This window comes from Corapipo altera, unplaced genomic scaffold (genome assembly GCF_003945725.1).
Source record: "Corapipo altera isolate COAL_440 unplaced genomic scaffold, ASM394572v1 77b, whole genome shotgun sequence".
Taxonomy (NCBI): Eukaryota; Metazoa; Chordata; class Aves; order Passeriformes; family Pipridae; genus Corapipo; species Corapipo altera.
The window spans coordinates 4209247-4236035 of record NW_020884933.1 but is presented as its reverse complement, the minus strand read 5'-3'; the positions used below and the strand labels follow the sequence as shown (position 1 = coordinate 4236035).

At 51.4% G+C, this 26789-nt stretch overlaps 1 protein-coding gene across 1 annotated transcript in view; it reads right to left on the bottom strand.

The window, feature by feature from the left end:
• Positions 1–26789, bottom strand: part of ANKS1A (ankyrin repeat and sterile alpha motif domain containing 1A) — a 71724-nt gene that overhangs the window by 13552 nt on the left and 31383 nt on the right. The window contains 3 exon segments of the mRNA XM_027659849.1: positions 8811–8917; positions 12220–12286; positions 22027–22598. Of these exon segments, the coding sequence (XP_027515650.1) occupies positions 8811–8917; positions 12220–12286; positions 22027–22598 (746 nt within the window).

Genomic DNA, 26789 nt, shown 5'->3' with positions numbered 1-26789 from the left:
CATGAAAAACAATAATCTGCCACTAAAAGAGATAATTAAATGCAAAGACACTGGAGATCTTTTAACCTTTGCCAGCTGTACAGAGGAGCTGCTTAAACCAGACTTTAAACCTGTCTGCACCCAACACACCCTCAGAGCCAAGGGACAGAGCTGCTCTGCCTGGACCACTGCTGCTTTTTGGTTTTACCCAAAGGTCCCTGTTGGTGCTGCCACAGGTCAGCAGATGCCCTGATGAGGGCACAGATCGGCCCTGACTCTCACAAGCCCCTCTCTGGGTCCTCTGAGGACGGGCTCAGTGTGGAGAGCAGAGCTCTGGGATGTGCTCTGGCATCAGCCCAGTCCAGGAGCCTCCAGCAGCAGCCTCAGAAATGCCAATTAGAATCAAAACGACTTTCCCAAGACGTGTTTCCAATTTTATTCCTTGTGACAAGTGCGTGTTCCTCCCAGCTGCCCCAGCTCTGAGTGGAGCAAGGGTGGCTCGGGGCTGACCTGGGCCAGAGCTCTCACTTTCACCCACCCTGGGGGAGGAAGGGGCATCCGACAGCCTCTTCATCCCAACACCTCACCTTGTGCTCTGTCAGGAACCAGCCCTTGGCACTTCTGCACTGCAGGTGGCTTGTGAAGGGTTTGTCCCTGGACCATACATCCCCGCACTAATCCAGGTTTCAGTGCAGCACCATGTGCACACATCCGTCAGCCTTGGTAGGAAAACCTTTGGCAATTTTTTATTCCCAGAAGAACTGGGATGATCCCTAAAAAAGTCCCCCAAAAAGTGGAAGCTGAATTTTTTTCTTGGCAATGGACACAGAAGCACAATTTCCTCCCTGAGCTCATGCACTCAGCCAGGGAAGGGACATGGGGAGCACAACACATGACCCAGGACAGAACTCCTCTGCTCCTGCTGGCAACCCAAAGAGCCAAAAGATCAGCTCAGTCAGACATCTGAAACCAGGTAAGGCGAGTCCCATCCCAGCTCCCACTGGCACAGAATGGTTGCTAAGTGGTCAGAGGGACCTTCATTCCCCAACCTGGCCTCCAGCTTCCTCTGAGCCAAACACAGCCCCCTCTGTGGAGAGGCACAAACACACACCACCATGAGGGGCACTCCTGGACCCCACCTCAGCCCTCTGCATCGCCCGAGGGAGGGCAGGGATCTGCCAAGTGACCCATGTCCTCTCCTGGTCTGCCGGGATGCTGGTGCACCCGACCCCCCAGAGAAAGGAGTTCTTGGAGGAAGGGTCGGCTTTGGTCACGCTTCACCTCTTGCAGTGTAATTAAACAGCCCGTGAGGCTCCAGGTTTGTCATTAAAGGAGAAAAGCACAGTCAGAGGTTACCTGGCAGCAGCAGCATCCCCTCCTGCTACTGAGGTGACCCCAAAGCGAGTGTGCCAAAGGCAGCGCTGCCAAAATCTGCCAGATTCCTCCTCCAGCAGGACACTCTGCAGGCATTTAACTACCCAATTTTCAGATGCTGCTTCTTCCCCAGAGCCTGGCGTCTGTCCACGCTCTCATTCCAGCTAAGGAAGGGCCTGAGGCATGGACTGTTCCGTGAGGGAAGCGTGGCTGGGCCAGCAGCCGTGGCCCCAACGCCTCGCTCGGCTCACGCCGGTGCTGCCGTGAGCAGCCCCTGCCTGGGCAATGGTGGGAGGGAGGACGGGGACCAGGACGGGGACCAGGATGTGTCCGCTATTAAAAGCAACAGATGCAAAACCCAAACACACTCCAAAGGCTCCTGCAAACATCCCAAGCAGAGCTCCAGCTGAAGGCTCTCTGTGCATACAAAGCTCTTTTTCTTTTTCCCCCTCAGTGCATTTGAGACAATTTGCATCTTTTCGAGGATTCTGCTGTCACTGCTATTGCTCTGCTTTTGGCAACCAAAAGCCTGGATGTGGGAGATGGAGACACATCCAGCTCAGCACAGACCTGGGTTGATGACCCCACAGCTGGGCCCCACACCCCAGTCTCAGAGCCAGGGGACCCCACTTGGTCACATAAATCTGCATTTGTAATTGGCCTCATGATCCACAGGGTTTGGTGCCTTCCCTTAATGGCATCTGCAGTCTGGGGTAGGTCAGTGAAAACTGGAGGAAAAGATTTGTTTAGTCACGGGCACAACAACGAAGCCTCAGCTCTCCACAGAGCATCGACTGGGGAAGGGGCTCATACACAAAACCCTACAATAAATCCGAGATTAGCACACAATCACTTCATTTTTGTTTAATTTTCTTCCCCATGCAGACTGGCAGCGTGACAATGGCAACGGAGGGAATCGGTCATGGTTGTCAAGTCCAGGCAATTTTATTGAGAGAAAAAAAATTAACTGCTACTTTAATGGCTTTTTTAATGTTTATGGGGCCTGGAGCTACTAATAAATCAAATGTAAGTATCCTCTAAATTGCCAGTTCTGGTCCACCCACTTTACTCCTCAAAATCCACTCCAACCTGGCTGCTCCCCATGGAGTCCATTTCCATCATCCAGGGAGTTTTGGCTCGGCTCTGCCACGTTTTCCCAGATCAAAAAACCTCCTCAAGCCCCAGATCCCTGCATGTCTCTGCTCTCACCATTCCCTTCCAGAGACACCCCAAACACCCCTTCATCCCATGGTGGATAAAGCACAGTCCTTGGGAACCTCCAAGGACCAGCTGGAACCCACCAGGGAGCTGCCAAACAAAATTCATTTTCTTGTAGAAGCAATTCCCACTCAGGGCTTGGCAGAGGCCCTCACCCGAGGGTCCAACTCCACTCCTACGGGCTCGTGCAGGGCGGCACAACCAGTCTGGGGACCCAGACACACATTCCTGGGGGCTGCAGCAGTGACACACAGACAATGCTGTGTAAAGTGGCTGCTGTACTGCTGCCCCATGTCACAAAAACAAATGAAAGCCGTTTTGGTGGTGTACCTCCAGCTGGTGTGAACCAGGCCAGGCACTCCTTGGACCGACCACGATCCCTGCAGGGCAGCATGGCCAGGAGCTGGCAGGGCAGGGCTTCCTTACCCCCACCGGCTCTGGTGAGCTCAGGGCAAAGCTGTTCACGGGTTTGGGAGGACCACATCCAGAACCAGCCACCCAAGAGCCTCTGCCTGGCTGAGGAGAGCCTGACACCAGCCCAAGCATGAGCTGCAGGGGGCTCACCTGGCCCTGCACTAATTGCCTCCACCAGCTGCAGTCATGCCATGTTCTCGCTGCATTTCACCACCAGCAGACGCAGTAAAACCCTCTTAGGGGTCTCTGGTGGGTTCCTGATTCTCCCAGATCATTCCTAGGTGCAAACAGCTACTGGAACATGTCAGTTTAGTTTTCCCCGGATGGCTACTATAAAATGACAAGTTCTATATGAAAATAGAAAGAAGCTCTGGGGCAGACACACTCCCAGAGCACGCCCAAAGCCTGGCTGCTGCCCAGGGGACCAGCAGCTGCGTGCCAAGCTGGGCCAGTCAGGAGTGGATCAGGCAAAGCTGAGTGACTGAGGACACAGGAACCACCACGTCCTCCAGTGGGGTAGATACCAGGTGAGAATGAAGATCATGCAGATGTGAGTCCACATCCAAATCCCAGGGATCTGCAGAGCAGAGGAGACCCGGCTCCATGCACACCCTGTCCCTGGGCAGCAGGGGCTGTTCTCAGCCTGGGCAGACACGAGCAGCCCTGAGATCTGCTCACACACCCAGCCAAGGTGAGTCAACCTGAGCCAAGGCCTCAGCTCTGAATTTATCCTCATTTTCCCACACACACAGAGGGGCAAAGAGAAAGGAAAGGCTCTTCCTTTAGGGAACACCACTGCAGGATAATGTAACATGGCACTGAATTGCTCTGAATCAAATTAATGTCAGTACTTTAAATTATTTGCAAACACACCCTTCTTCCAACACCATCATTTTCCACTGCTTCTTCCCAATTATAAAAAAATAAATAACCCCCCCACCAGAGGAGCCCAGGGCACTACATGCAGAGAACAGATTTCCCTTTCTGACGCTGTCTCATTGAATCAGCATTAGCTGCTTTCCACACACTCCATGGGAATCCAGGCTTGAACAATAAAAAAAAGCCATAAAAAATGGTTTATATTCTCTTTTACCTGCCCATTTGTGAATCAAAATACCTTTGGACTGAATAAAAAGTTCAACTGCAGAACACTGGTACAACTGCCAGAGCACACAGGGTTTGCCCTTCTCAGATGTCAGCCTGGAAACTGTCGGGGGCAGCAGCAACTATCCCGTGCCCCAAGGGAAGGGAAAAGCTTTTGCAAACATCTCAGACACATTTACAGGATCTGTGGGATCACAAAACACTGTGTGAGAGAGCAGGTAATGGCATTCCCCTCCCCATTTCTGTGGGGAAATTCTACCATCAATTACTGCAATTCCTTCTCATTACAGTGGCCACATCCCTTCCCTCTCATGAAGGGCAGAGTCCAGCCTGGCCTTTCCCCAGCCATTCCCTGTTTGCTGCAAGGACCAGGAATGCACTGGGCATCCCAAAGCTCATCTCCTATGGAATTCCCACGTGAAGCATCTGCAGCAGATGCACTGTTGACCACAGCTGACAAAATGGGGCCAAGCTCCAGGAGCAGCAGAAACCCTCTTGGTCCATATTCCTGTGATATTTTTTCTGCTCTCCTACTCCCTGGTTCATTACCTGCCAAGGACAATTAAGTCCATTTATTGTGCACTTTTCTGGATGACACTTCTCACTCACTGGTGCAGTTTTGTGATATTACCTTTCATTTCCCTCCTCTGGTGAGGGATGAGGCAATGGGGCTCCTGGAACTCGGCTCACACCCCGGGGTCACGTTCCTCCACGTGGAAGGCAGCGGGGCTGCCACCAGTGGTGGTGGGATATTCCTGGTTCACTGGAGCTGTTCACATTTGGCAGGCAGCTCTGCTGAGGATTTTATCCTACTTGCAGAGCTGTATTTTTGCTAAGTCAAGGACAGCACAGCCACTGGCAGCAGCTTTGGCTCAGTTGTGCTCACCCACCGCACAAATAAACTTTCCCCTCTAATGAAGGAATCCCAGCGGGCTGCAGAGCAGAGAAGACTTGGAAGCGCCATCTCCACTTGAGCTCCTCCTAATCCCAGCTGCCTGTACAGGCTGCTGCCCAATTCCAGCTCCATATGAAAAGCAGCAGCTGAGTGTCCCAGTGTGATTGCCCCGTGGCAGTGGTGCTGCCCGTGAAGGTCACTCTGCAACCCAGAGGGCAAGAAGCTGCTGCACCGGACAGTGGGGTTTGTGCTTGAGAGCAATAGAATAACAGGGAAAGCCTCTTCCTTGCCTTGTCCATAAACACAGCAAAGCTACTGCAGGCAACTTGAAGGGAGTAGAAGAATTTCTGCAGACACGGAGATGTGGTTCAATGTGCAGATGTGGAAAGAGAACTCAAGTCTTTTGGAAAACTAAGCTACCTAAATTTATCTTTCATCACTCCTTTCTTCCCTCAGCCAAGCTGAAAGATTACACAATCTGAGATCCACATAGACCTCGGTCCCTTCCAGAAACACGTACATGGGTGAAGGCATCACGTCACATCAATGTCTAAAGAATCCTGCTGACTTGTGCAAGTAATACCCATCCCTGAGTGAAGCCATCGCTAGACCAAGATCAACTTTGTCCCAGATGCAGAGCTGGAATTCCCAGGAGCAGAGAGGCCTCCACTGGACCTTGCCTGGCTCCAACACACCGCACCTTCCCCCTTCACAGCCCAGCCTGGGAGACGCTCACGGTTCCCAGTCCCTGCAAACCTGTAGGAGCTGCAGGAACCCAGAGCCCCCCTCAGCTGTTGGTGCACAGCAGACCCCGAGAGGAGCAGGACCCTCACTCCCTCCCCACTGTCCACCCGAGGTGCAGCCTGCCCAGAGTCATCACCAGCAACAGTGCTGGTGTGTGGCCAGAGCACAGCTAATCCCCTAATCCCCAATCCCTGGAGCTCTGAAAATAACGGAAGTGTTATTCTTGGAAACAATGCCTGTTTCTGCCTTCCTACATTAATGTCTAATTAAGAAGCCAAATATATTTACAGAGCACTTCTCAGACTCCCTTTACACACGGTGCGTTCATGAATCATTTCCCTACCTGGTGGTAAAGGTTCTTGTGACACAGGGTGCAAATTAAAACAGGAGCCAGCTGAAAATACCCAGGGATTCAGGAATCCCTGAAACCAGAACCGGCTGAAGTACAGGCTACCAGAGCACTGAGCAGCACCAGCAAGGCCAGCACCCTCAGTCTGTGTTTCTTGCAACCCTGCCCCACTCCTGGGGCAGACAGGGCACTTTAAACACCTCTTTCTCCAGGGAAGAACAGCACCAAGTGGTGCCAGCACACACTGGCTCTCACTGTCCCCGCTGCGGAGACAGGACACGCTCCTCGTGTCTGCTCTTACTCCTCTTCTGAGTAACCTGCTACAGGCTGAGTATCTTCCTCAGTACATTAAAGGGCTCTTTCAGGACTGCCCTGCTCTGCAGCTGCACGACCTCTGCACATCAAACACTTTGCTCCTGCAAAGCTTCTTGTTTGCCCCCAAATGGCACCTGGGGGACCCTGGAGAAAAAGGAGCATCCTGGCACCTGGAACACCCTGCAGCTCTATGAGCAGGGAGCAATGCAAAGCAAAATCCTGCACAGAAAACAACTGTTACTGTATCAAAGGACTCCAACTTCCTAATTTTGGCTACTAAAACTTAATTAGCCTCACAGCCCATCTGGCAGTTTGCAAACCGTTACCTGGTGTTCTTTGGACCTTGAAATATTGAACACAGTGAAGCCCTAAGAGGGACTAATCCTCTTATAGAAACTGTTTAACTCCAGGAAAGTAATGCCACTTAGTTTGGAATATTCTTTGTTAGCCACTGGAAGGGGCAGGTAGGGCAGAAATGGTTGTGAGAAGAGGAGGACTGAGCAGCCTGCCAGGCGTCCAGTGCCTCGGGCACTCAGTGCTCCTGGTCTGCCCAGCTTCAGTGGTCACTGCAATTTTAACAGTTCATCCAAGAACATCAAAATCACCAGCAGAACCAAATTAAATACTTGTTCCTCACTTGTGCTGTACCTGATGGTTTTACTTCCCCAACACCAGAAACTGAAGGCAAGGAACATCACAGAGGAAAGAATTCTGAATAATTTTACTTTCCTACTGGGCTGATGTATTAGCTTGGAGTTCCCAGGGCTGGGATGAATGGATTTAAAGCCAGGCTTGGCACGGGTGCTGGAGTCAACTCCCTAGGAAAAGGGATAAGCGGTAAAATGGAAATCAGCAGGGATTTGCAGGAAATCTTTGTGAAATTATTTGACCTTTTACCTTTGAGAGGAATGAGCAAGGAGTGTCCCATTCCCTGAATCGAGCTGCAGCCAATTGCTGCACTGGGAGCAGCCACTCAGCACTGGACAGGGAAGAAAAACATCCAGCCATGACAAAAGCAAATCCTATCACGTACCTAACACCACCACACAGGAACCTTTGCTACTGAAGTTCTGAGCTCAGTGAGGTCCATCACCCCTGGCCAGGCAGGGGAGCAGCATTTTATCTACCACTGCTGGGTGAGAGCAGCCACCAACCCCATAATGGTCACAGATCCATCAGCAGGGCATCCCAAAAGGATCTACAGGGTTATTTCATTTCAATTTGTTGCACCACCTCCAGAGCACCCCAGAAGTCATGTCAGACTGCCCCAGCACACCCAGGGACCCTCGCACGGAGCTGAATGTCCTACACAAAGCACAGTGAAGCCGGGAGTGCACTGGGGGTTGGGACCAGTCTGGTGGGACACTGGGGGAAAAACCACAGCAGACGACAGCTCTGGGGGGAACACTGACTCTGCCAGATGAAGGGACCAGCTGCTTGCTGGAGATACATCTGGATAGATCCCATGATATTTATCCTGTTGGTTGGGTCATTTTTTAAAGCTTATTTACACCCTACCCCAAAGCAGCCCAACAGCCACTGCTCAGGTGTCGCTTCCTTGCACTCCATCCATGCCCTTTCCTGGCTTCCTGTCTCTCTCCACCTGCCTCCCCTGCCCTCCCCACCGCTGAGGGCCACTGCGTGTTCCCAAAGCCCCTCACATCCTCCTGGTGTCACCTCTCCACACCATCCCCAGTACCAGAGGGATCCCCACCGTTCCAAGGCAGGATGCAACATTAACCGGAATGACTTTTCCAAAGGTTTACATCCATTTTTTGTTATTTGCCAAACTCAGAGTCCACATCAAAAGCACTTCTTTAAGCCATGCAAGGAGAACTCTCCTGCAGGACCAAGATTTTCCATCTTTGCACTTCAGCATTCCACACGAATTCTCAGTTTTTCACACAATGCGGTTTCAAGTTTATAGACCCTGGTTATTAGAAACCCTCATCACTGAGCAGTACTGAGTTGTCGTCATTAGGTTTCAGAGCCAACAGTGTCAATGTAATTAGGTACAGTTCATTAACATCCTGCCTGCATGCTAAGAGCAAGTACGGTTCCAGCAAGAAGTCTGTTGCCTCCTTCACAGCCCAGGGCACAGACTGTTCAGGGACTCCTTCAGAACACCAGTGAATTTCAGTTCACATTTCTGGAGCAAATCAAACAGTACATATTTAGGGGGCAGATGAAGTAAAATTTTCTATGAAAATTCCAGTGAAAAAGCAGTAACACCTGCATTAAATGTGAAGACCCAACACAACCCTCATCTATTCCTTCTGTCAAACCTTCTACACCCCCCAAGACCATTGTGCCGGGCAGCAGAACCAGCTCTGCTTGGCACCGACACGGGGCACCGGTAACGCGGGAAGCTTTGGCCAACCCGCTCCTCAGAGCCCGGGGTCCCTCCCGGACACTCACCAGGAAGCGAACATCGTCGAAGCCGTTCAGGAGCAGCTTGCTCTCGTACTGCTGCAGGCCGATGGACTCCAGCCACTCCCCGACGCTCTGCTCCAGCATCCGCGAACCTGACGAGAGAGGAATCGGCAGCCGCTTGAACAGGGAGAAACCGTTCAGGCGGTAGCAGCGGCACTCTGAGGAGGACAGATGGCATTGCCACATCATAGTCATTACCATAAAGAAACTCAAAAAATTATGCTCAGAGTACAACAAATCAGCTGGCAGACAATTGCTCTTGTGTGCACAGACCATGGACAACAAGCTTCCAGTGCCTCCGTGGGCTCTGGGTGCAACCTGTACCGCAGTTCACACTCAGAAAAGAAACTCCTCGCCCGGGCAGAGGTTCAGAGGCGCTGCTGGGGCGCCGAGATCACGGGCACTGCTGTCAGGGCTCCTGAGTTCCTCGCCAGACAAACACATGAAGCCCAACCCCACGGGAATGCGGGTCCACTCCTTGGCTCAGCAGAAGGGGGCGGGAGGAGAACAGCAAACTTCCACCCGAGGCATTCCCAGGCAGTTGCAGGTGCGAGGGAAGGGAGCGGAGCCGCTCCTGAACGCACGGAGCTGTTCCAGTCCTCTCATCCGTGCACCTCCAGATGCATCCCCTGCTCAGCAGGGAGCGCAGAGCAGCCTGAGAGAAAACAGCTTCGTGCAGCCAAGCCAGCACAGACACGGTGGACGCTCGGAACAGCAGCAGGAGCCCAGGCTGTCCGCGGGAAGACACGCAAGACAAAGGAAGCACAGACTGCAGCAGCAGAGAGAAAGGGCTTGTGCTCTTCCTTCCCAGCAGTCCTGAGAGAGGCAAACCATGGCAGGGGCTTTGTCTCGCCGTTACCGTGTCATGGGGATCCCGAGCACGAGTCCGGGAGCCCTGGCACTGTCATTCTACCAGTGCCCCAGCCGGGTGGCATTCCAGCACACTGCCGGGACCGGGCTGGCTGCCCCGGAGAGCCCGGCCCTGCCGCTGCACCGCACGACAGCGCAGTCGGGACCCTTCTCACCCCACACCTCCGGCCCTGCCAGGCGCTGGGCGCACACCTGGATTTGACCTTCCTTCATTTTCTTCAGCCCTGCGCAGCCGCCGCATCGAGCCCCTTGCTCAGACAAGGAGCAGCTCTGCAGGAGGAGGCATTTCGGTTCCCTGCTTCCAAACCACATCAAAACAAAAAGCAAGCAAATGCAAGCACACCCTCTCCTCTTCCTGCAGCAGCTCAAGTCTGAGCCCTGCCCTGCCACCTCCCCTCAGCCTCCGATAGATTCCTCCCAGCACCTACGGAAGCCGTATGGACGAGCTCTCCCTTCCTTCACCCTTGGGATGAGTCCAGTGACTTGTTACTCTCCTCTAGAAAAACTCGAGACCTTAAATATGAGAAAAAAAGTTCAGAGCTCTCCTTTTCATCAGAGAATTTGCTATGCAAGACAGGCAGATTTTCAGGCTCCCTGGCACATCTGTTTCCACCGTGGATGCAAAGAAAAGGATGATCAGGAGACCCCAGTTTGCTTCCTTTGAACCTTCTGGTCAGCTGAAGCGGTTTGGTACCTTCCAGCCATCCCTCCCCGCTCTGCTGCAATGGCTGCACACACAGAGCTCACGGTGTCATCTGCAGATTCTTGGGGTGATTCCTGCTGTCTGCTCCACGGGATTGCTGCTCTGCCCAGGGAGCTGTTGGGCAGCGCCGGTCGGTCCTTCCAGCGTACGAGCAGTGCTGAGATCACAAAAGGCTTCTGCCCCCCCTCCCCTGACCCAGCCTGTGCACCGGGGCACCAACTAAACCCGGACTGTGTCCCACGGGCTCCCGGCTCCCCCGGGCTCCATCCTCCCCTCCGCCGGTCCCTGCGCTCCGCCAGCGGCTGCGGCGGCTTTGTCTGAGCCGGCGAGCCCCGCGCTGCCCGTCCCTCCCTTCTCCTCATCCTCTCACCCCTCCCAGCGCTCCCACCCGCCGCAACAGCCGGGAGGGAGGCAGCAGCTCCCTAACTCTCCAGTGGAAATCACTGACTCCTCAATATTTACTGGATGATGGATGATATGGCTTGGGGTTTTCAAAAAATGATGTCACAGGTCTGCTCTGACAGTTCCAAGTGATTTGTGGCTGGCTCAGAATTCATTTATCAAGAGAGAGGTGAGGAACTGCCTGGTGCCTACCACAGCATTCCTGGGAGCAGTCGGGGTATTGGCAGGAGGCATGAAACCACAGCAGCTCCTTTCCCTGAGCTCCTGAATTTAATTTTAAAAATTATTTACTCTGTTCAGCCTTTCATGTGCTCAAAAATGTATTTCTGCTTTTAAGAGGGAAACCTACAGGGACACAAGTACAGGTTTTCTGTTTATAAAACCCCTTCAGGTCATGACAGAATGAATGGGGGGAGGTATTCAGAGGGATGGAATGGAGGGGTTTCCTCTAAAAAGGAAAAGAGGATAACAGATGCCCAAAACATCCCAGGCTGAAAATAAAGAAGCACAGCAGCTCCAGGCTGCTTGAGAGCAGATCTGTGGGAGCACTGGCTCCTCCTCTCCCCTCCATGTCAGTCCCTTCCCTGGCACTATTGATCCATCACAGCCCAGACCACAGCCTGAGCCCAAACTCACACAGCGCTTCGACTCCTCTGCAAAGCCACCTGACCCTGGAATACGGAGCCCGAACAAGGTTATTGCACTGGGAACACACAGTGCCTTCCTCCTCACCTGAGCAAAAACCTGAGTGACAAATGGATGCGAGGTGAGCTCTGTCACAGCCCGTGTGAGCTGCCTGTGCAGATCCATATTAGCATCTCATCAGGAGGAGCTGCTGCCCACCTGGAGCCGTTCTGCGGCAGCAGCCTGGAGGTGAAGGATTTAAAAGGACAGAATCCCTTGTGGTGGCAGCTCTCCAGCAAGCTCAAGTTCTGCATTTGCTCAGGATTTAAAGGCAGAGAAAGGAATTCACGCTTTAAGTACAGAGGGAAGCACGTGTCCTCCAAGAGCCTCATTCAGTGAGTATCGATACCTACAGGTGCCTTCAGGAATGCCCAGGATAACCCTCACTGAGGCACTTGGCAGATTAACCACATCTGAAGGGCACAGACATCGTGGGACCTGCAATGACCTGCCACTGGCATGACCCAGCCCTGCTCAGCACAGCTACTGCCCTCACAGAAGGAGCCAGGAGGACAATCCTGCAGCTGCATTCTGTAAAATTAAATGAATCTTCCTGGAGAGCGTTGAATTAAAATTCCTGGCAGCTGCATTGAGCATCACATGGGAAGCCCAGATCTGCTCCTCCTGTGCCAGAGTCTTCCTCTCCCTCCCAGAGCCAAAGCAGGTTAAAGAGACCAGCACCTTGTTTGTGTGCAGAGCACTGCCAGGACAGATGGACACACGCTGAGTACACACCTGAGATCCTCTGCTGCTCCTGGGAAAAGTCAATGCCTTCACCAATGGAACTCATGATCTTCTCAATCTGGAAATAAAAAAAGCACATGCTGCATTACTCATAAATCAGAAAAAGGTAAAGCAGCCTGGGATTTCACTGCCACATGACAGCCAAAGAAATTCAGGGAAGGATGTTAAGGCACCTCTGAACCAGAAGAGGTACCCTGGACACTTTGCCTGGGAAAGTCCTCATCAGGATGGATGGCTCAGAGGGATTTGCAGAAGTTGGTGCTCTGTAGAGCCTTCCCTTCCACAACTTGCCAGAGCCTGGAAATAAGCAGCTCCAACAAAACCATCCCTGGGGCTGGGGTCACAGTCAGGGGCAGCCTGGAGCTGACCTCTGCTAGAGACTTGGTGAAACAAAGAAAAAACCACTTAAAAGGTTCCTGCCAAGGCAGAGCTCCATAAAGCCCTTCCTGCCTGCGGGGAGCAGCGGGCAGTGCACTTGCAGCATTAAATCTCACCAGGGAGAAGGCACTCGTGTGAGCTGTAACAGGGCCAGTAAGGATGTGGATCCCCACCCCTGGAAAACCATAAGGACAAGCACCTCTACTGGGCTTGAAATACAGCTAATGCCCATTTACTGGGAGATTAGAAAAAACAGCCCGGGAAAAAATAATCAGAATCCAAACATGTATGGTAGAAAAGGGAAGTATGACCTAAAAAGAAATTCCAGTTAAAGATGGGTTTTGGAATGAATGCACACAAGGGTCCCACCCTGTCTTAAAGGCAAAAACATTCCTTGCTCCTCTGCCCCTGGACACAGCCAGGACTAAAATGTGATCTTTGCTGAAACTGCTGGGAGACACCTGAGTTCTGCAGGGCTCATTTCAGCAAGAACCACCAAAGCAGATGGTTTTGCCTCCCTGAAGCAGCAAATGCTCCCCAGCAAAACCTTCAAATTTCACAGTGCCCTCAGGGCATTGTGGCCATGCAGGACTGGAAGGAAATAAAGGGATGGTGCAGAATCAGGGCTCTGGTACTGTCTGTTCTATTCCTTCCCATGGACAGACACTGAACAGGCTGCAGAGGATTTCTGGGACACTGCTGCAATCCTGAGCACTTACTGCACAGTTTGGGTCTTGAGGTCAATTCAGTTTAAGCTCCAGAAGTTTAAGGACGTTTAGCTTTGCAGATTGGTGCCCATCAGCTTCAGGACAAGGTACATTTCTGAGCTGGAGCTGCTCTTGTACCTTGTCTGGGAATCTCTAGCTGGATTCAAGTTGAAAATTAACAAGTTGCCAGCCAAGTTCCCTTGTTTACTTTGTGCTGTCCTTTCCTAATTCAGGAGAGACTTGATGCTGCCCAGGCTCAGCCCCTGGCACTGCCAATCCCAACACCACCATGAGGACTCGCAGGTGCTTCTGCAGCACTGAAACACCCACGACCTTCTCCTCAAAGGCAGAGAACTGCCTTGTGCTATATAAAACTGAATGGAAATTAAATAATCACGTGGCAGAGGATTACCTTTCACAGCCCTCCTTTGCCAAGCATCAGTCACAGTTACACACAGTCACAACTATCACCATTAATGCAGAGGGAAATCCTGCCTCATGCCCTCAGCTCTCCACGAAAAGCAAACACCTCAAACAGAGTCACACACCGCCTGAAACACGGGCTTATGGCTGACCAGCTTAATTTAACTCTTAGGAGGCTGCAAAGAGAAAAACGAGGGGAAGGACAAACCTAGAGAGGGAACCAATGCTTTAGAGCATCCCTGTCCTCTGCAGCCTTTCCTCACCTGCACTCCAGCACTCAGATGGGGCTGAACAGAAGATACCTTGGAAATAGCCTACACTACAGTTTTTTAGGTTGTTCTTTCCCACTGGTGAATTATTAAAATACAAAAATACCATGTTTAAATATAGCGCTGCAGCTCAGACTTAGTTGTAGCCTGAACACTCAGTTCTGGTTTGTTTTGGCTTAACCTGTGTTTTTCCACTGAAGCACCAAACGCCCGTCCCTGGTTGTGCTTGGTGCTGTGGGGTGAGTTTGGGGTGGGGATTTAATTATTTATTTGTTTTCACACCCATAGAGATAAAAATGCAAAATGCTTTTGCCTCCTAAATTAATACTACCAAGAGGGGCAGGTAGCTCTATGATGGGAAAATGTTTTGGCCAATGAGCCCTGAAACCCCACCAGGAAAGGAGACGAAGTCCTGCAGAGTTGAAGTATTCTGGGAGAAGGAAAGGCTGCAAGGATGGGGAATCGTTAGAGTCAAACCAGGGATACAACAGGAAGGAGCTGCAGAGCAGTTACCAGGACTGAAGTTCTTGGATGTATTTTCATATTTGCCTATGTTTTGCTGAAAAATAAAAGTGCCCTGACATAAGGAGCAGGGTGAGGTCCAGAGTCCCCCGGGGCCAGGGAAGGGGTGAGCTCTTCATGCAGGCAGGCGGCCACGGAAACATAGCAACTGGCCAGTGAGTCCAAAACAGAGCTTTACTCAAAACCAACTGTCCTGAGCAGAGTTCTATTAAAGGAGGAAGAGGCATTTGTTTGCAGAAGGCCGGTGAGGCCAAGCCAGCCTGGAGGACACGTGGCATGCCAAGGTCTGTCCCGCTGCAGGACAGGGGATGTTTTGACACTGGAGTCCTGCACAGCGATTCCCCACCTCGCAGCACTCGCAGCAAAGGAGCCAATGGCCTCAAGGAGATCACTAGGTCGAGCAGCACCCCATCAGGGTGACACTCAACCAGCCTCTGTGGCATCTCAATGCTCCTGGAGCTTTCTGGAAGGGGCTTCACAAACCTACAGTCACCCTCAACACAAATGCAGGAGTTTGTTCTCGGTCTCTGCACAAGCATCAGGGGCTGCCAAGGACACAGCAAGGTCATCCTGAGAGAAGAAAACAAATCTAGAATCCTCAAATGCTCTGGGTTGGAAAGGACTGTAAAGGTCACCTCGTTCCAATCACTGCCATGTGCAGGGACACCTTCCACTAGACCAAGCCCCATCCAATTTTGGACATTTCCAGGGATGGGGCAGCCACAGCTTCCCTGGGCAATCTGTGCCAGGGCCTCACCACCCTGCATGGGATTGATGCCTTTTGCTTCCTCTGTGCCCCCTTCCCAAATTGGTGGATTATAAAGCACCAGTGCAGGGCCTGAGCATGAGGGAGATGAACTGCAGTGCACCTGCACGGGCCCGAGCAGCGAAGTTACTCAGATCACAGTCTGTAATTAAATAAAGCTACACAGAACCAAATACACGCTATCTGCCATATGGAGGGCATTAGTGCACTGTAATGACACCCTGTAGCAGGAGCATAATTAAGAATATAGCAGGATTCTCATTATAAATCCTTATTACTGAGGGTTCATAACCTATTGTACAAACTCACCTGGGGCTCAAGCTCTGCAGACAAGAGCAGCTCCAGCACCAGATTTCAGACTGGAAAGCTACTTACAAAGTTGGGTGGAAAAGTTATCAGTCTTTTAAATTTCTGCAATTCCAGGAGAGTGTCAGGGGTTAAGACTTCATTATTTCTAAGCTTTAACAACGGGGGGATGGGGCAGATTTGGTTTCAAATTATAAAAAACCAAACCCCCAACTATAGCTGCTTCTACAGTTTCAAACCCCCCTGAGCACAACAAAACCCCCAGTGACAACTTGACCAGCCCCATCACAGCCCAGGGGATCACCTCTGAAACCCAGGGGAGAACTAGGGGTATGTGAGGTCGATGGGCAATGCTGGGGCAGCCCAGAACCACTAACATTTCCATTCTGCACCAATACCACAGCAAACCCCAAGTACATCACTGACTGATACTGAATCCCTGGAGGAAGCGAGGCTGCTCAGCCCCTGCTGGGATACATCCTGGAGCAGAGGGATGGCTGGATCACAGCATCCACCAGAAACTCTGAAAGGGATGGAGCAGGAGAAGGGTCTGGGACAATACCTGCTGACTCCTCAGTGCAAGTACAGTCCTGGAAAATTTGGATCTGAGCCATGAGTCTCATTTGTAGGTTGGTGACAGCCCATAAACCACTTCTGGTTCAGTTTACAATCTTTCAGCTTATGTTCTCCCATCACCATCCCATGGAGCACGTGGCTCGTATTTCATCGTTCAATATATTCTGTGTCTCCAAGAGACACCAGCCTGTATGAACTCAGCATAACAAACACCAAAGGCCTGGAAAACATAATGCTCAATCTATTAATTCAAAGTTAAACTACACAGTCAGTTGTTCGTGGCACATTTCAGCACTTGAACTCCAGTGTTCTGTGTCCCATCCTCCCCGGCAGCATGTGCCTTGCACACAGCATGAGGACTTGCTCAGTTTGGGATTTATTTAAATCATTCTGCAACTGTGATAAAGGCAAACACAATTTCAGGCTTAATATGGTCTCTGAGAAACTCATTTGGATCAGGACCAGGCCTTGTTGCTTCATACCACTCTCTCCAGCCTGTGTTTTAGTACAAATTCCAAAGTTACAAATCTAAACACATACCAAAAGGAACTTACAGCATAAACTTCAATTTCACAACAGTGTGTGGGGAATCTGCACTTTCAGAGCCCTCCAAATATCAGTGTTGTTTTGACAAACACCCAGTAAAATCCAACATTGACAGGACAAGAAAATGGTCAAATGCAGCAACACATCTGCCCACAGCAGGGAAATGGCTGGACAACAGCTACAATAAAAAAGGCAGAACCCCCTGAAGAATACTGAACCAATTCACTGTCTGTATTCCCTCCTCCCAACACAAACTCCAAACCAACGTTATGCTCCTGGGGCAGGGCTGGCTCCAGCCTGCGGGACACGAAGCAGCACAGGGAAGTCACTCACAGGCTGATGAGAGAGCTGTGAGGACTTTGAAAAGAAAAGCTTCTGAAGTGCTGGAAGATGCACTGTAAAGCGGAAGAGAACATAATGAAGGACTGGATTTAGTAAGGGCACTGCAGCCGGACATTTCTGTTCTCAAAAAACAAAACCGTCCCCAAAACGACCACGAGGTTGTTACATAACCAAAACATCCGGCAGAGCTCCATCGCTCACACAGAAGAATCAAAAGCTCCTGATTCACAAATACCAAGTTCATTCACTTGAGGAGGTACCAGAAGCACCCCCAGAGGTGGATGGAGCTGCTGAACTATTCCTGCTGACAGAGCTCCATGTGCAGCCTGAGGGGGGGACCCACGAGGAAGAGGATGTCAGGAAGCATTTGCCTCTGTCTGAGGCCACTTTCACAACCCTTCTGAGGGTGGATGGGAGGCTCCCCCCACCAGGTAGCAATAACCTGCCATGTCTCACTGCCCTGTCAGACCTGCCCCAGGGAGAGTCACCAATGTGCTTCTGATGGACTGAGACAACACTCAGAGCTGGCAAATATCATCCCTATTGTGTCTTACCCTTGCTGCTAAACACAGGAGAAAAGCCTGGTTTATGCATTTGCCTTTCAGAACAGCACACCAACCTGTAAAACCATTAATTTGTCTTATATTGGTTTGGATTGGCTTAGTTCCACAGGCTGCCCCTCTGCAGCAGATATAAAAATGGTGGCAACACAAAAGCTTTCACTTCAAAAAGTTCATCAGGATGGAGGAAATCTCACCACTGGGGGCAAAGAGAAGAGATTGGACATGAGGAATGATGTAAGAATTCCTGAACTTAGCACAGGAAAAACAAGAGGAAACGTTGGGATCCAGAGATAATAGAATAATCAGCCCAATAATTAAGGTGATTAAGATCCTGATGACCTTGCCTTTTTAGCAGAAATCAGACCAAAAATACTGACCCTGTTACTGCTTCTCCCTAGACAAAAATGAATTATAAACCCCTTCAGGCAAAGGGAAAACTGGAAGGCGAGCAGAGGACAAGGGCCAGCTCAGGGCAGGGGACACCAGGGACAGATGAAGCCACCGTGCTCCGAAATGGGCCCTGCCCGGCCCCACCAGCCACACCCGGGGCAAGCCAAGTGCTGAGACTTTAACATTTGAACCAAGAGAATAAATGAAACATTTTGGGAGGAGAGGCTGCTGGGAAGTGAGGACTGAGCCTCGTGCCCCCACGGCAGGGCAGGGATGTCCTCGGAGCATGCAGGGCGAGCCAGGGGTGCTGAGGGGTGTGACAGGAGCCCCTCCGGGCAGGTGAGTGGCAGGAGCTCAGAACACAAACCCCTGAGCTCTCAGGATGCAACTTCATCAGGCACAGAACCAGCAGCTCTGCCTGAGGAACAAGGGAGATATTTGCATTTTCTTTCAACAGTGCTGGCTGGCAGCTTGGAATTTCAGCTCCTGGGTGTTTTAAGGCAGTGGCAGGTTTTGCATCAAGAGCTTTCTGAAAGTTTCACCTTTTGATGCAAATGTTGTTAATCCTCCACTGTAAGCCTGTAATTAAGGCACTGATTCCACTGAGTACTGCACACCCAACAGTCCTGACAAGGTTTAAAGGCACCCACAGCAGTGCCATCTGCTCCTGGCATCCACCCTTAGGGGACATTAAGACCCCCAAAACAGGTCAGGAATCAGTGAAACACCACATCCATGGTTATTGCAGATGGAAAGCATTCTTCTCACAGGAGACATAGAGCACCACTGCAGTTAGTCATGAGAGATGAATGTCCAGCGCCATAAATAGCTACAGAATATTCATTAGTTATTCAACTAATTCACTTGGGGGAAAAAAATGCATCAAAGTGGTGGACTGTGCACCTCCTGTTTTCTAAAAAAAGCTAAAGTAACATGCCTGTTTTATTCAGTTCCCTAAATTACTTTTGGAGGAGGTTTAATCTCTTCCTAGAAGAGCTGAAGTCAGAACACAGAACCACCTCATTTTGTGAGGTTGATGCTGGAACCTCTGAGTGCCACGATCATTAAAAATTCAGCATCGGAGCCACTTACTTGATAGGCAGCTGGAAGTGGAGGATTAAGGGATGTAGGGAGCCAGGTCTGAGGCTAATTCCCAGCAGCCTGCCTCTTTCCTTGCCCTGATCTCTTAACAGATCGTTTTTCTTACCAACACCTACAAGGCAGAAGAGCAGCCCCAGGCCTGACTGCAGAGATCTCTGCTGGGAGCCGGGGGCATGAGCCAGGCAGATGTGCAGGGCTGGAGCTGCTCTGCAGAGGAGGAAGGCAGAGCAGATGCAGGTTAATCCACTCTGGAAGTGGGGCTGGAGTGGAGCCAGGTGCCAGAGGCCTCCCACCCCAGGGGTGCAAACACAGGTTATTGTGAGCTGACAAGATCATCCCCACCCGCTCAATATTCATGAGCCAATGACAAAACCCAAATCTATCACTTCAGCCCTCAGCCAGGTTTGGAAGGATTCATGTATTTATGCTGACTGTGAGCTCTACCCCTCACATGCCTCCTTGCCCCCACTCTGCTTCCCACTCCAGCAGGGACAGAGCATTTTCTCCTGGGAAAGGCATGGCTGTGTGATGAGAGAGCTTCAGTGCCTGGCTCGCACAGAGCTCCCACCACAGGGACTCCCAGGAAGGGGCAGGGACAGGAGGTGACAGGACATGGCTGAACTGGCTCCTGAGCAGCACAGAGCAGCACTCCAGGCCAGTCCTTGGAGTAGGGGAGCTGCAACTGGGAACAGGAACGAGCTTTGCCAAGTGAATCACTCCTTCCCCATCCCACCCTTTTGGCAAAGCCAGCACCACCTTCCACTTCCAACAAAGGGCATTGGCAGTGCTCAGCCAGGGCAGGGACGTGACCCTTCGCCTCCAAGCAGCAGATTTTCTGCTGTCCCCATCAGGGTGGCTGAGCACAGGCACCACGGCCCAGGGCAGTGCCAGCTCAGCCTCTGCCATGGATCCCATCTGCCAGGGACACCACAGATCCCTCCCTGCACACGTACTGCTGGCCAGGCCGGCAGGCAGAGCCCTTGGCTTGCTGGTTACAGCTGGGAACTGCACAGAGATCACTCCCCTCCATAGTCACCTGCATAAAGACTATTAAGATTAAGAGAATAATATAAATATGCCATTGTTTCCCCTAAACACAGAGGAAAAGCCAAACGATCCCTAACAGAGGTGGCTCAAAAGGGTTTATGTTGGCCTGGTAAATTCAGAGGTTGCAAGTTGCATCCAATTCCGACCAGCTGCATTATCCCATCCAGGAAACTAATTCAACTCCCAATGACAACATTGCATTTGTGTTTAAATCTCACTGTTGCCATTATGACCAGCTAGACCAACCCCTTCCTGCACATACAAATCCTGCAAACCCCCAGCCATTCCCACAGGTGCTGCTCTGTGACTCCCCCTGGCAAACTAGTGCTCTGGCCACAGGATGCTGCTGCCAGACTACAGCAATTCCACAAAATGTTTCCATTATGCCAGAAATCAGGAAGACAAAACCATCAGGTTTTAATAGTACTTTTTTTTTTTTTTAAAGTGAGACCTGCCCCATTGCAGACAGATGTGAATTTTTCACATTCTTTCTCTGATTTTCTCACCTAAACATAAGGGGAAGCAAAAGCAGATTTTGTCTGGCTGCCTCGGAAATGAGGGGGTTGTTTACAAGCAGGAGGAAGCAGCTCCAAGGGTTCATCTGAGCAGAGGAAGCAGAGGCAGGGGCAGGCAGCCCAACACTTGACCTCTGCTACCACTGCAGTTGTGCAGCACTGCCGTCAGAGGCTTCTTCTGCCCTTTCAGTGTCTGCTGCAAACAGCTCAGATAAAAGCACGGGGAATTATCCAGTCCTTCCAAAACCTTCTGCTGCACTCTTTCCCTACTCTGTGGTACAACTGACCCGGGCAATTAACAGTGAAGCCTCTCCAGCCCAAGCAGCTGCAGAGGAAAACATCTTTTTGGCAACCCTGAGACCCAGCAGGGAGTGAGGGGGAGGGAGAGAATGGACTGAGGGATGGGCTCATACTGAGGACAAATTCCCACATTGCTTTTAGCATCTCTGAATACCCCCCTCTCCCACAGAAGGTGATCTTCTCTCCAAGTCAGGGTCGGAGAGGCAGCTGAGCAACAGCCTGTGCAGAGAGGGGAGCAGGGGCACAACCCTCCCACAGGTCTCCACGCCCAGCACACGCGGCTCCACACCCCCAGCACCACGCCGGGGGGGGGGGGGGGTTAGTTCCCTTCAGAGTACAAAGAGGAGTTCATCCCAGCTTATCACTTCTGCAGCCGCTGCTCTCCCAGCACAGAATCATCCCCAAAGAATGTATCAGTAATGCTGCAGTGCTGAATTTCAGAGGGACACTTAATCTCACCCCACTGGCTCTCCAGGGTCAACTTTTGGAGCATGAAATATTTAACTATCCGCGGGCGTCCGATATGATGATAAAGTGACTGCTAACCAGCCGCTGAAATAAGTGTGTGAGGAGGAAAGTGGGAGCTACTCAATACACAAACCAACCTAAGTACTCTCTTCCTTCCATCTCCATGAACCCCGGACACTTCTCACCCCCCCAGCAGCAGAACCAGCAACAACATCTCCAGGTGCTGGGAGAGTCCACAGAGAAGAACTGGAAGGAGGAGGTCAGGATAAAGGTTGGTAAAGGGCACTGTTACAAAGTCTCCTTCATTTTGGGAACGTCTTGCTCCAAAGAAATCAAGCCCCGCATTTGAGCAAAAAACTTTTGACAGTTTGAAAAGCCCCTCAGTTCTTGCAATTCCATTTCTCCCCCACTCCAACGAACTCTATCTTTTGGCACTTGACACCTTACAGACTCCCACCTGAGCATGTGTCTGTTAATGCCATGTGAGAGTTAGCGAAAGCAACAGAACCCACCCGGGACACCCCCAGGGCAGTGTGGCAGAGAGGAGGCACAGAGGCTCTCAAGCAAGCTCAGCCTTACCTCATCCCACTCCGAAGCAAAGGACGGGGACTTCTCCAGCCGCTTCTTCCCAGTGCTGCAGTTGGAGAGCGATTCACTGCGGCTCCCCATGGCATCGTCCTCTGTCGGGGAGCAGGTCAGCAGGTCAGAGTCCGACTTGGACAAGCTGCGGCTGAGTTTGAGCTCGGCTTTGGGCTTGCTGCCCGGGTGGGCCCTGCCCACAGCTCTGTCCCCCTCTTCCTCAGCACCGCCGGGGTGCTGCGGCACGTGGGGCGTGACTACGGCCGCGGGATCCGCCCGGCTGACGTGCGTGTGCTGCACCGTGGCGTAAACCACCGCCTGCTCCCGCTCTGGAGAGCTGCTCCGCACCGATCCTGAGCCAGGTAAGTCAGCATCCTCCAGCTGCATAGCAGCAGGCTGGCTTGTAGCTTCTGTGCCCCCCTTCTCTGCAGAGGAAACGAGCCTGAAAGGGTCCTCACTTATCTCACAGATCGGAGAAGAACCATGAAGCAACCCTGAAAACTGCTCTGGCACCTGGATGTCCTGGCTGTCAGCAGGGTCCTGGCTGCGGCCACCGCTGCTCCTCCTGTGGTCTTCGAGGGAATGGAAACGGAGAGGAGGGGGAAATTAAAAACATGGAAGAAGCAGCAAAATTCCAGCTCTTTCCCTGCCCTCCCTCAGCGAGGGAGGGAGAGATAAAGAGAGAACAGTTCCGTATTGTTCCGCGTGCTCAGCCTGTACCCAAAGTCATGGCATTTATGAAATTCCAAACACTGGCCCGATTTACGCAATCTGGCAGCTCTCCGTGTTGTTTTATTCCTGTTAACACTAACTATCAGGCCTTGCTATATAAGGCCAAGAGAAGTGCTAACTATATCCTGTAGAGAGAGCAAGTGAGGTGGGAGCAGCAGGGACGGAGGCTCCTGGAACATCTGATCCGTCTCCATAAAGGCCAAAGCGTTATTTGGAGCCGCGCTCTTGGCACGGGCTGCAGGGTGGGAAAGTGCCTGGACTGTAATTGACCTGCGAGTTCCAAAATCCACTCCCAAAAAAACCCACTGCCTTCCTCCCTAGTGGTTTCTGAGTTTAACCTCTCCTCCCTGCTCAGGGGAGAGAAATAAACAGTTTATGCAATAAAAAAAACTTGAGCAAAAGGTCTCTCTTGCAATGAACCACTGAGCACAGAATGGTTGGAGCTGGCAGAGCACCAGCTGCCCCAGAAACGTGACACTGGTTCCGTGCTACTCCTGCCCCAGCAGCCCTAATATCAGGTACCAGGGTCCTGCATAAACCATGAATAATTGACTGATACCCAGTGCCAAGCGTGTGCACACACACCTGTACTCACCTGTCACAGCTCAGCAAGTGTTTCAACTGCAAAAGCAAGTCAACAAGTCTAACTTTGGTTTCCCAGGATTCCTTTGCCCTCCCAGCATTGCTTGCGAATTTTAACCACTTCCATTTAGTGCTGAAGAACCTCTTCAGTCCGAGGACCAAAAATCCATGCTGGAAAGGAACAATAAGCAAAGCACCCCAATAATGAGGCTCTGAAACACAAGGAGGATGTTTGGATGTGAAGAGGAAATTGTTTGCCTTGCAGACAGCAGCTCCGGGAAGCCAAGGCAAAGGAACTCTCCTTTCTGTGAGCAAAATAATGAATTCTACTTTAAATAAAAGCAGCCTGTCAGCAGCAGCAGCAGTGAGCCCAACTCCTTCCCCCAGCACCTTTCCAGCACCAAGCCTGAGCAGGGGATTTTCAAACACCAACACCCATCGGGTTTTGTGGTCTGCCCTCACACCAGAAATGGGCAGGAAAGGGCTGAATTAGTCCTTTGCCTTCGTGTGGGGGTCCCAGGCACCCTGTGCCCGATGTCCCTCACACAGGCACGGGAGGGCCGGGAGCAGCCAGAGCCCAGCCAGGGCAGCACCACAGCCCTCACTGCTCCCTGGGATCTAGTGATGTGAGGGATTATCTCATCCTGGATCCTGTGAGTTAGAGATTCCAGGACAGTGAAGTAGTTGTTGACTCTCTCGCACGGGCACATTAAACCACCAGTTCTGTGACTGGAGCCGCCAAGGGAGAGGCAGGTCCCAGCACTGGCTGGAGGGGGGGTCAGCAGCAGCACCCCAGAAAGCAAGGCCAGACTGGACTCAGTTACTTTGCATAAAGCTCTGATGCTGCAATGCTGGAGAGAAACCTCAAGAGGAGAAACCTCAGAGGAGATCAGATGTGCTTCAGTCATTGGCCAGAGTGGTACTAATGCAAAGCCACTGACTGGTGAGCAGGACAGCAGTGAAGGGACACTCACCTAAACCTGTGGGGAGGAGAAAGCTTTTGCAGTCTTTCTTCCAAACCTCTTCCCTTCCTTAGAAACTATTTCTTCCATGCCCCAGTTTAACCTTTACTGACATTTCTGCAGAAGGCAGAGGAGGGCTGGCAAAAGTTTGTGCCACGTGCTGGAACACTTGAGTCCAGCCAGAACAAAATGCTCCAAATCCAGCTCCAGTGCCTCACAAAGGGCTCCTGTTGGACAGCAATCACAGCCACCCACTCATCTGCAAGCCGAGGAGGGACTCCAAAATTCAGGGCAGCTGCCAGGGAACGAATGGACGGAGTGAGGGCAACAGCACTTGCTCAGAAGATGTGAGGAACATCTTGCAGGACACATTTCAGAGCCTGTCCTGAAAGCTGCAGACATAACAACTAATGCAGAAAGAAAAGAGTCATCTCACTCCTTTTTATCACTGAGATGCACACAGCAGGAACACTGAGGGCTCTTCAGGCCTCACATTTTAAGGGATCTGGAAGGGTCATTCTCCTCCAGTTACACCTTTTAACTACTACAGGGACTTCTGCCCAACTCTCTTTGTTGATTTTACACCCCAGCACAGATGATCTGACTGATCCTGACTGCTTTGGCCACAGCCTGCTGCAGGTCTCACCCACATAAGAGGCTGCTTCCAACCCTTCCTGGGATCACGAGCCTATTCCTGGGTACAGACTGTCTGCTTCCCTGGGAGGATTTAATTAAGAGCTTCCCTGCCAGCAGCCTGAGGACTCCAGATACGAAGCACTTCCCTAAACACTCCACACTAAGCTGCAACCACCCTGCCTCGACTGGATTTCTTTCCCTATATATCAACAGCAGGATTTGTCTCATGCCCCTGGATTAGGAGAATGAAGCTGTTACTGCAGCTGCTGTTTGCTCAAGCTCCCCAACCTTAAAACCAGAAAGGGCATACAGCAGCCTCTGACTTGCACATGGAAAAGGCTTTCCATGCTACATCAGGCCAGAATTTGTCAAGTGAGGAGCAGGCAAATCTCTTTCCCATGGCACAGAAGGCCCGAGGAGGAAGCTGGCAAAAATAACCTCACCTGCAGAAGTGAACCACGGGCTCATTGCACAGCCTGTAGTGCCTGTGGAACCCAGCTGAGGATGGCACACTCCTGTGTTAGTCTCACCAAGCTCAGTCATTCCAGACAGAGTTTATCCACCCGAACTTGTGCTCTTGTGCACTCCCTCCCCTCTTCAGAAAAAGTAATGAGACACTGTCCTACGGAAGCAGCACAGAACAACCTCAACAAGCATCAGTCTGTAATAACTATCAGAAGGCACCAAGTCAGTCCTACCTGCAGCTGGTCACTGCTGACAGCACCTGGGGGTGATTCCTGAGAAGCCAGACACATCAGAACTCAAAGATCTTTTCCACATTCACCTTCCATCACATCTCCTCTTTTGAGGCAGCAGGAGTTAAGAGGTCTCCTTCTGGTCACTGTACCAACAGTCTCCCACTCTTGACTTATTTTCATGCCCTGTTACAAGGTCTGAGTGCTCTGACTTCACATTTGTGACCACACAGCAAAGGGAAAGGGAGAGTATTTGGCTTAAACCACTTCTGATACTCTGCCCAAAACATGAGACCAACTTCTCCCAGCATGTGATAGCAAGCTGCTCTAACACACACAAAGGCCACCAAAGCCAGTGGATAATGCCACATTCATCTGCTGGCTGGACACAGGACAACTGGCAGCCAGAGGAACAAAGGCAGCTATCACAGATGAAAGGCACCATTAAACCCGCGTGCCTGAAATTCAGCGTTTCCGCTGCCCTGAAACGCCCTTCCAACAGCCACAAGAACCCAACTCCTCATCTCCTGACCAAAGACTGCTCCAGAACTCATCCAGAAGCCCAGACCCTCAGATCAAGGGCCAAGAAGCAGTTCAAAGCCATCTTTAGCCTGTTCCATGTCTTGGGATGGAGCTGCTGCCTTTGATGCTCCAGGACCCTTCTGATCCAGAGGTGGAAAAATTCTCCAACACCCCAATGAAGGCTTCAGTCCCTCCTCCCTCAGCCCTTGTTTAACTCTTTGCCAAAATGACTCTGCTACTCCCTAAATGCATCTTCTCCCCTCCATCAGCCACTGACAGCATTTAAAGAGCAGGCAAGCCCTGGAAGATGAGAAAACTCAACTGCATCCTTGGATTTCTCCCACTACAACAGTGGGAAGGGCTTCACACTTGTTACAAACACAGCAACACTTTCCATGGAGTGCAAACCCTGAAGTCACAGTTTTTATCCTTCCAGATGCAGATTAAAAGACAGGACTCTGCTCTGGATATGTACAAGGCTAAAGATCTTCCTGCAACCTCTCATGATGTCTTCAGGTGTTCAGGTTAAGAGTTTTGCATCAAGAACATACAGCTGCATTACTCTGAGGTTTCACTTTAATCTGACACATAATTAGGACACACCTCCTCTCACACTAATCAAGACTGGACACAG